Source organism: Glycine soja, chromosome 9, assembly GCF_004193775.1.
Source record: "Glycine soja cultivar W05 chromosome 9, ASM419377v2, whole genome shotgun sequence".
NCBI lineage: Eukaryota > Viridiplantae > Streptophyta > Magnoliopsida > Fabales > Fabaceae > Glycine > Glycine soja.
In genome coordinates, this window is record NC_041010.1 from 39,920,063 (window position 1) to 39,930,455 (window position 10,393).

At 34.1% G+C, this 10,393-nt stretch overlaps 1 protein-coding gene across 2 annotated transcripts; it reads left to right on the forward strand.

Moving 5' to 3' along the window:
- Positions 1-2,996: 2,996 nt before the first annotated feature.
- LOC114368865 (kinesin-like protein KIN-13B) lies at positions 2,997-9,208 on the forward strand. 2 transcript variants are annotated; one of them, XM_028326140.1, is made up of 12 exons: positions 2,997-3,341; positions 3,453-3,557; positions 3,863-4,051; positions 4,182-4,283; positions 5,237-5,314; positions 5,405-5,486; positions 6,911-7,070; positions 7,147-7,449; positions 7,604-7,822; positions 7,902-8,397; positions 8,477-8,542; positions 8,622-9,208. In XM_028326140.1, the coding sequence occupies exons 1-12, from the start codon at positions 3,240-3,242 to the stop codon at positions 8,796-8,798; spliced, it is 2,079 nt and encodes a 692-aa protein (XP_028181941.1). In that variant the 5' UTR covers positions 2,997-3,239; the 3' UTR covers positions 8,799-9,208. The 2 variants fall into 2 exon arrangements, with proteins under 2 accessions (XP_028181941.1, XP_028181942.1); XM_028326141.1 differs by having other exon boundaries at positions 2,998-3,341; positions 3,908-4,051.
- Positions 9,209-10,393: the final 1,185 nt, after the last annotated feature.

A 10,393-nucleotide genomic window follows, 5' to 3' on the forward strand; every position in this document is an offset into this window, starting at 1 on the left:
AAGAGAATTTTAAGCCTAGTTGTTTACGATAATGACCTTTACCTTTTCCTAATTCTACTATTTGTATTTGTTACGAGTTACGAGGTATTAAAAAAAATAAAAACACACTTTTTTAACGCATTCCTTTATTGTTTGAGATTTAAGATTTATTGAGAAATACAAATTTCGTTATTTTTAATAATAAATTTCAATTAAATAAAGTGTGCTTAAAATATACATTAGGAAATATGTTTTCAAAATTATTACGTTTAAGCTAAAACAATTCTACTTGAATTGATACACACTTTGATAGTTTTTGTTAAATATGATGAGTTTTACGCTAATTATTGCAAAAGTCCTATTGTCAATGATTTCGCATCAAAGTCTTTTTGTTAATATGACTATAATAGATGATGTTAACATTACCGCAGCGGATAACAAAAAAATGGGAGAAGTGTGAAGGATGTTGTTGACCGTTTGATTTGGTGACTTTAGAGTGTGGGAAGCATGACGAACGGAGAGGATCTAAAGTGAAAGGAATCGGAGAGAATCTTTGAGCTGAGCTGGATCGCATTAACGGCTCACGGGGTTTCTTATTAGGTTGGACTTGGACCAAACACAGTAGAGGTTCAGTGGATGTGGTAGGTTCTAACAGCCGTTACACCTGTTTTAACCTGAACACGGAAATCGTGTAAGAAATTATATTATTTGAGTTTAATATTATGCATTTAATGTGTAAAAAAATAATTTTAGATTATCGTTTAATAATAAATCACGGCTGATATAATTTTTGAAAAAATTATCGTATCATTCGGATGTTATTTCTTTGAAGAAAATATTTTTTTTCTAAATTTTATTTATCTTTTAATCGAATTTTTAACTAATTAGAATCTAGATGAACTAAAATAAGACAAAAAAATTATTATCATAAAAATTAATAAATTTATTATATATAATAAATTATAATTAAATAATGATATATAATTGTTTTATAGTGTTAATTTATAATTTTTCCTTATATTAATTTTAGTTCTTACGGATCACAACTTTTTTTTTCTTCTTTCTTTTCCAACGGTATCTATGCAACAAAGATATGGAAACAGATTAGGCGTGGAGAATTTTTATTTATATGTATTCCTAATTAAAAAAAATAGCTCTTTGAATTTCTTTTTAATGCTGCCTTAAATGAATTTTTAATTGAACAAGAGAAACACAATCCTCTTAGAAGTAACAAATATTCAATAATTATCTTTAGTTTAAAGAGTCACAAGGTTCAAATCATATATCAAATTTTTGTTGAACATATAAACCAAAAACACTCCAAAAGTGGTCGATTCTTAAAATATAAAAAGCTCGAAAATAAAAGGAATCAAATTTTATCAAAACCCAAAACAAAGATTCACAAGATTAAAAAAAAATCACTCAACTCCAAGAATGAAAGATCTCGCTAGACATAAAAATAACAAAAGAAATTAAAAGAATAAGGAAAAGAGTGAAAACCTATAATTCTGTGAAAAACTCAACTTATTTCCTTTTTTGTTATTCTCGTAGTTGTATGGTTCTAAGATAATTCCCTCAAGAGAGATTTGTAGTGATTTTCATGAGTGCTGAGACACACTCTCTTGAGGATATATTAAACAAAAATAATTGAAATGGGTGACATGATTTGTCATAAAGACTTAAATATATTTTAATCTTTAAAATATAATTATAATTTGTTTTTGGTTCTTAAAAGATTGCATAACCTTTGGTACCTATAATTTTTTATTTCGATCTTTCTTATTTTGTTTTAACCACTGTAATATTTAGTTTATTTTAAACGAGTTCCTTTGAGAAATATTTGTTAGGAACTAAAGCAAATGATCTACATATTATAGGATTAAAAAAATAGGGACTAAAATATTTTTTTACGGGAATAAATTTAAGCAAAACTGGTTTAGTGACAAAAACAAAGTATCTCAAGGAAATTTGAAAATGAATGATGATATAAATAAATATCAAATGAAAATATGCAATTATTTAGTAAATAAATAAATATTTTTTTTTTTTTAAAATATTAAGTTGATTAAACGGGTTGGTCCACAACCCAAGCCTGCAGACCAAGCCCCTTTAACCCATAAAATGGGCCAATCTAAATGAGACTTTAGGCCCGAGTGGGCTGCAGGCTGACCACTGCCCATATACCCATCTATACGTACATGTTTCAAACGAGTTACAGACTTGTAGTTTTCTTGATTAGCCATATGTAGAGGCACGAAATGTGTTTGTAGGAATACCATTTTGAAGAACTTTCCAAACGAAGCAAAATCTGACTTTGACATGTATTTGCAGTTTCTAGTTTGAGTAAACCCATCATGATTGATCAACAAATAGTAAGCAGTTGAAGTAGTAAAGTTACCATTTGAACATACTTCCAAAGAATCGTATCCTCTCCTTATTCTTCCAAAGGGAGCATAGTAACAAATACTTCCGCAAAAGCCCAATAAAAGATAGAAGGCCCAAATGCTACCTAAAGTGTGAACTTAGTCGAAAATATCCGGTGGAAGAATCAACTTATATGTGATTGTTTTAATTTAATTAAAGCTCACGAGTTTAAGTTTGAGTATACAATTACATCAAAAACTTAAAAAAAAAAGCTTAATCACACATAATAAACATAATAATTTTATGTAGTTCCAATATGATACTTGGATATAAAAAAAAAAAAGTGGGGCCACGCTCTCTCGACGACGTGAAGCGCACATTATCTTTGACAATTTACTACCTCGACTGACTCAAACACGCGCGTGTCAAACGTGCTGGATCACAGCGCGTGGTTGGATATTCATAATTTTCAGGTGGGGCAAAAAAAGGAAACGCAAAGCCGCGAAACACTGGTACACTTCCTTTTTTCGAAAACATTAACCGGACTCGCGCACGCGCTCCTTCTCCTCTTCACGATTGCGGCGTGACGACACGCGCTTCAACTCCGTTTCACTCTCGTCACACAGAAAGAGCGCTTTTCCTTTTGAAGTTTTTAAACTCTTCTTTCACTTTCTATCCTCGCAGCACTGTTTGTTTCCCGATAAATTTTTTTGAAAAAGGAAAAGAGAGAGAGGAATGATAATATAAGCGTTGAAGCGTTCATCTCCGTTTAGATTCTCCAGTTTCTGTTTCCGATTCTATTTCTCGTCTTGTGCGCGTGCATAGTGAATACTCGTGCTTGAACGAGAAATTAATTGTTAATTTCGAAGTTGACCAGTGTGGTTGGTGGGAGAGCGATGCCACGATCTAGTTCCGCCGTGCACCACCACCGTCAGAGCTCCGATAACTTCATGTTCGACGCTCACGGAAGGTGGTTACACTCTTCGGCTTACGCGCAGGTGAGGTTTTCGTTTTCGGTTTCTCGATCATTTGTTTCCTTATGTGAAAATCAAACACGGCGAGAGCTAATTATTCGTCGGTGTATGTACGGAACGAATTGTTTTATGCAGGAGCTCGGGACTCGATCTTCGAGCTTGAGGAGAAACGACGATGATCGCGTTTTAACCAGTGGCTTGCTTGATCTGCATTCTTTCGATACCGAGCTTTTACCTGAGGTTTGGTGCATGTGTGTGTTTTGATTTGCTTATTCTGTGTACGGAAATAGCTTATAAATCAAATAGACTATTTAGCTGGAAAGTTGTGAAGACCAAGCAGAAAAAGCTAAAATGTTTTAATTTCAATCAGTTTGAATTGAACTGACTTGCTTGAATGAGCACCATGATGCTAGTGTTTTATGTGTTGCCTAATAATTTAAGTGGATAGTGAATATTTATTGCTAGTTAATTAGGTTTCCGGTGTTCAGCATGATGATTTTTGTGAAAACCCAACTGACTGGAAATTTTAATTTGACTCTTAATAGATGTATGGTGTTCACAATGAGTATTTAACGAATCATACTATTCAGGGACAAAGTTTTGATGACTGCGAGTCGATTCTCTCTGGCAACAAACTTGTACCAAGGTCTCGGGGCTTGCCTGAGAGCCATCTCCTTAAAAGTGTCTCAGCAGATAAAGAGAGAGCAAACAATGTTGCCAAGATCAAAGTTGTGGTATGCTTCTGGTCGTGTGTTCCCTTTTTGTGCCTCATGCGACTTTTTCTTTTATTGATAAATTAAGGGCCTTTGGCTTTAGTTCATTTAACAATTGCATTTTGGCCTATAATACTGCAACCTGTTGCAGGTTCGGAAGAGACCACTAAATAAGAAGGAAATAGCAAAGAAAGAGGAAGACATTATTTACATAGATTCAAATTTTCTCACAGTGCATGAAAGAAAACTCAAGGTGAGCAAGTGTTAGGTTGTAAAAAAAGTCTACATTTTCTTGATGTCAACTCTGGATTATATATTATCAAGTATTCAAATTGAATACAAACTACTCTATGCTGCCTTTGCAGCAGTTGGCATGGGATATTTTGACATACAAAGTACTTTTCACAAGCAATACAGGAGTCGACCAAACTACTAAACATCATGACATAATAATCTGCTGCTTTTATCTCTGATACTTCAACATCAAACTTCCACATATGTAATGCCTCATGCTTTTTACGTTCTATTAAAGGTTTTTTAGAACATAAAGTGCATTATGCCTAGTAGAATTTGATAAGTATAAGCTTCCTCAAAATATATTATTGCCAATGATCCTGGCAAATTTAAATGAAGATTTTGCTCATTTATTTGTTGTATCCAAATTCAAAGTAACAGCCTGGCTCTTCAAAATAAGGATAAGGGAAAAATAAAAACTTCGTACCCCATTGCCCAGAGGCTCTTCGCTATGCGAAGGTATGGGGGAGGGATATTGTACACAGCCTTACCCTTGCATATGCAAAGAGGCTGTTTCCAGATTCGAACCCATGACCAACAAGTCACCAAGACACAACTTTACCGCTGCACCAGGGCTCGCCCTCGGTAAGGGAAAAATAAATTAAAAGAAATCAAAGTAGATTGACTTAGATGGAGGCAACCTTTCACATCAATGTAGTTCAAGCTAGTATCAAATAATCAATAACTTCAAAATTTCTCTTTCTCATTCTGTGATCTATGTGTAAACAATTCAAATTGCACAGACTGGACCTTACAATTACTGTCAAAGAGACAATTTACTAAGGTCAATATTTTTCCAATTAATTAATGTTGATACATTCATGTTACAATTTTACAATTGAAACATTCATACTGCACTGTCTGGGTTTGTATCTTTTTCTAAGTTTATCTCCACTTCACTTGTGTCTGCAGGTTGACTTAACAGAATATATTGAGAAACATGAGTTTGTTTTTGATGCTGTGCTGAATGAAGATGTTTCAAATGATGAAGTGAGTATTTAATTAGCTGTAGCTCTTGTGACCATGTTGACTAATTATTCAGTGGTTTCAATAGATTAATTACTTTTTTGTTTGCTCTAGGTGTATGCTGAGACTGTGGAGCCGATTGTTCCTTTGATTTTCCAACGAACAAAAGCAACCTGCTTTGCATATGGTCAAACTGGTAAGATTTTGTTTATTTCTAATTGGCAAATGTGTCATTGAGCACTAACCACCAAATTATAAAAACTAAGAATACCTTTCAACATTTTAGAATTGAACTGAACAATTACTATCTGTTTACTATATTTTTAGGATAAAGACATTTAATGTTTGATGAATATTTCAAAACATTTTGGGTTTGCAAGTATAGTGAAGGACATGAATGAAAGTGAAGATGACTAATGATTTAAATTTTTTGTATGTTCTATGATTTTTTACTTCCATATCCATGAAGCATATATAATTGAAAGTTAAACATATTAGTTTGCAACTATGAAGCACTAACACTGACACGTGATGTTACACTAACATGGGGACACTTGAAATTCTAAAAATTGTAGTACTTGGACAATGGACTCTGTGTGTGTGTGTGTGTTTGTAGGGAAGAAATGCACTTAGTTCAGTAGTAAATCTTCAATACTTACTCCACTAATACAGGGTATATCAATTAAAAAATTCTAAGCGTTGATGACCATACATACCAAATTTTAGATTAAGTATTCATAGGTATGTGTAATCATATAGATGAGCTGACATTTACTTATATCTTAAACAGTACATTATACATTAAAATGAAGTTGATTGGTGGAGTATTGTTATAAGTTGCTTAAAGTATTGTCTATGTATCTGAATAATTTTAAAATTAGTCACATCTGGATACGTGCAGTCAATATGTTATGTCGGACACCACCAAAATGGCATCTCTGTGCTTTATAGGCTTGCAATCTTATGTCTGCGTTTCTTACATTAAATGTTTGAATCACAAGACAAATTCTGTGCTTTCTTTTTAACCCACATGAACCTATTTGGCTTTTGTTTTGATGAATTTTCCTTTGATAAGATTTAGCACTATCTGCAGACCTTTCAATCCCATAAAGAGTGTACATTTTAATCCTCTCCTTTTAGATATTAGCTGTATGTGGTATTTTGTTTCAATTTATACATGCCAAGTAAATATTGTCTTGGGCGCATAGTGGATCAAATTTTATTACATATACTGATACACCACTTAAAAAATTATCAGGGCAAATGATTGAATGTGCTTGATTTCTTTTTTCCTCTTCAAATCTTCATTATCTTTGTTTTCAACTTTCTTCTCTGAATTCTATAAACTCCCTCTACCCCATTGCTTAATTGTACAATGCCTATTTCCTTTGTTTTCTTAACTACAACTGTTATCCTAATTAAATTAGAATATCTTATGAATGTCTCTCTTTTTGGAGATGAATTTGAATAGATGTCGGTGTTCTACTATATACTTTGAATAAGTTAATCTCTATTTCATCAGTAATCCATGAAGCAGTTTGTTAAACATGTATTTTATTTACCTTGATTTTCTCCTACCTCGAAACATTTTAGTTGATATTAAATTACTTCATTATCTAGGGAGTGGGAAGACATATACCATGCAACCATTGCCTCTCAAAGCATCCCACGATATTTTAAGATTAATGCACCACACATACCGGAACCAAGGTTTCCAACTGTTTGTTAGTTTCTTCGAAATATATGGGGGGAAACTTTTTGATCTCCTCAATGAACGAAAGTAAGTCATCAACTTGCGAACTGGAATAATTATAACTTTGGGGATTATTTGCTTGATTAATTTTTTGATTTTGCAGAAAACTTTGCATGAGGGAGGATGGGAAACAGCAGGTTTGCATTGTTGGCTTGCAAGAATATAGAGTATCTAAAGTTGAGACAATCAAGGAATTTATTGAGAGAGGTAATTCCACAAGAAGTACTGGTACAACTGGAGCAAATGAGGAATCCTCTCGATCGCATGCTATACTTCAGCTTTGTATCAAGAGATCAGCTGATGGGACTGAATCAAAGCCTACCCGACTTGTGGGCAAACTATCTTTTATAGATCTGGCTGGAAGTGAACGTGGTGCAGATACGACAGATAATGATAAGCAGACTAGGTGGGATTTTGTTTTTATCTTCAATCAGATTTTTAGCTGATATTTCATTTGAGTAACTGGAAGACTTGCCAAATAATTTATGTGTCTATGTCCAGATGTAATTATGTAAGATTTATTTGGTTTAATTAACTTGTTTTTTTAAGTTTTATTCTAGGATTGAAGGGGCAGAAATAAATAAAAGTTTACTTGCTCTGAAAGAATGCATTAGAGCCCTAGACAATGACCAAGGGCATATCCCTTTCAGAGGAAGTAAATTGACTGAAGTTCTGCGAGATTCTTTTGTTGGTGATTCACGCACTGTAATGATATCATGCATTTCACCTAGCTCAGGTTCATGCGAGCATACTCTTAACACATTAAGATATGCTGACAGGTATATATTTTGAAATTTTCTGGTAAGGAAGCGATTGATCTGATACTATAAAATATTGTAATTGAAAGTTACATTTCAGAGTTAAGAGCCTGTCAAAAGGGAACACCTCTAGAAGGGATCCTCTTTCTTCCTCAAACCTTAGAGACTCTACTGTGTTGCCTGGCTCTTCAGTTTTATCTCATGATGATACCTTGGAGGATGAAACAACATATGTTTCCAGTGACAAGAATCGATTTGGTTGGCCCAAACAGCTAGAAAGGGAACCCTCTCCTCCGAATAATGTGGACCGTGTTCCAAGTGGTAGAATGGGGGGAAATTTGATACCATCTGTGTATTCTGATCCACAAAATGGTCAAAGAGGCAGTCAAAAGGCCAGAACTGCAAATGAATATGATTACCTAGGACCAACATATGAACAGGATAGAACGAGAAAAACAAGTAAGAGGGTGGATAACAACCAATTATCTGCCGTGGGGGACAAGAGGAAGATAGAATCTCGTGTTAAACTTGTGGATGAATTGCATTTTGAGGCTAATCATTCTGATCCTGACGATAATTTAAATGCCCTCCTGAAGGTATATTCTTTTACTATACTGACTAAAATGTTTTTGACTATTAAAGTACTGAGTGGTGCCTGTTTTGCTTGGAAAATAGGAAGAGGAAGATCTCGTAACTGCTCACCGGAGACAGGTGGAGGAAACAATAGACATTGTTAGGGAGGTGGGTACAAGTCTTACGCCTTTCTTTGATGATTAGGTAAACTTAGTATTTTCTTTAATATTGTTAATTTCCTATGCAGGAGATGAATTTACTTGTTGGAGCTGACCAACCAGGAAATCAACTGGATGATTATATTTCCAAGTTGAATACTATTTTATCACTAAAGGCTGCAGGAATCTTTCAATTGCAGACACAGTTGGCTCAATTTCAGAGACGCTTAAATGAGTATAATGTTGTCGTAACGTCTGGTAATTGATGGTGCTAATGGGCAAATGATTGGTGTGTTGTGGATGAGGAATTCTCCGTTCTCTTAGGTATTGCTTCTATGATTTCATTGCCGTGGATTGTTTCTCAATTGTGAAGAATTTTGATGTTGACAAGATTATTGTGGGTTTTGGAGTGCAGAAGAAATAGGAATCAAACCCACCATCTTTGTTCTACACTTGATTGATTGCTTAGACGAGTCACTATTGTGACTTGAAATGAATTGAACAACATATACAAATGTATCTCCACTTGCTCAGTTGACATACTATTGTTACATGTGGAGAGTACAATGTGAAGTCAACTGCCCTGATTGCTTGTAGTTTGCAACCGAAAATCTTTATATATATTTTTTTGTTTGTGTACCGTCTTCCTTAAATTGATTATGGCATGTTTGGAGTGTCTTGTCCTGTATTATTGGTTCATGAGTGTACCCACTTATTTTCTTACCGTTCATGATGATGTGAAAGCAAGGCAGGTGTTGTGGAGTGATCTCAGGTTGTTGATGAGTGAAGAATCAATAGTTGGATATAAAGAATGAAGGGTCACTTTAATCCCGTTGAAATGCCCTGATCAATTTTATTTTTTTTTGCTTTTTTGCTTCACTAGATGTTAAAGTGTGCATGTTAGAAATTGACCCTTTATATGGATTATTATCAGTAGTGCATGAAGTAGGGTTTCAAGCCTTACAGCCTGCCAAACAAACCCCTCTAGTCACAATCTGCGAGTTGGACCTTTGTTGCTTGCTTCAAAAAATATTTCCAAGCACACGCAGATAATATCAATTGGTTGGTTTTTTTTGGGGGCCCTGTAATTCATGCATAACTAGCAAAATTCTAATTGAATTCCTTATTGGAGTATTGTCGTTCTAGACACTTGTCCCCCGCTTGATCACCATTTTCGTGCCTGTGTCTTTCAAATCACGACGTGGACACAGGTCGTTAGACATGTCAATGTGTCAAAATAATTGATACATTTTATCATGAATTCATGATAGGTGCATCGCACAATTGCGATACTCGCTGTCCATGTCCAACATGTTTTCGTCTGTTTTACCTAAAAAGCTTGGTGATTTTCGAGCTTTGATAATTGTATTCTTGGGCCACGTGTTGGATGCAATGGACACACTAATCCTAGACTTTTTGACGAAAATGGGGATTTTGGATAAGGTAAATATGCAAAAGGATTTTTCTGAGAAGTACTACTATTTCCACGACAAAGATTGTTTCAGATGTTCATTTATCCTGTACCCTGTGACATTACCTTTGAGTATAAATTATAACCGCTGTAAAAAAATATTTTATACATTGGTTATACATATAATATATAATTGATGCAAAAACTACTTTCTTGCTACTGCTACTGCAGGACAAATGGGTGTCTAAAACAATCCATGTAAATACTTCTCAAAATAACTCATTTGCATATTTACTTTCTTCAAAATCCCCATTTTCTTAAAAAAATAAAAAGAAGTCTTAATCCTAAGTGATCCTTTGATTTGCTGCCCAATGAAATTTATTCTTGTGCTCTATGTTAGCAACACCATAGTATATTTTTTTTGAAATTTAAATGTTTTAAGTTTATGTA

What these genes read in the sequence shown, in the direction of transcription:
- LOC114368865 (XM_028326140.1), top strand. Translation starts at nt 3,240, where the DNA reads ATGCCACGATCTAGTTCCGCCGTGCACCACCACCGTCAGAGCTCCGAT. An exon ending in TGCATGAAAGAAAACTCAAG is followed by an intron (nt 4,284 to 5,236) that starts GTGAGCAAGTGT and finishes TTGTGTCTGCAG; the next exon opens with GTTGACTTAACAGAATATAT. An exon ending in CTTTGCATATGGTCAAACTG is followed by an intron (nt 5,487 to 6,910) that starts GTAAGATTTTGT and finishes TTCATTATCTAG; the next exon opens with GGAGTGGGAAGACATATACC.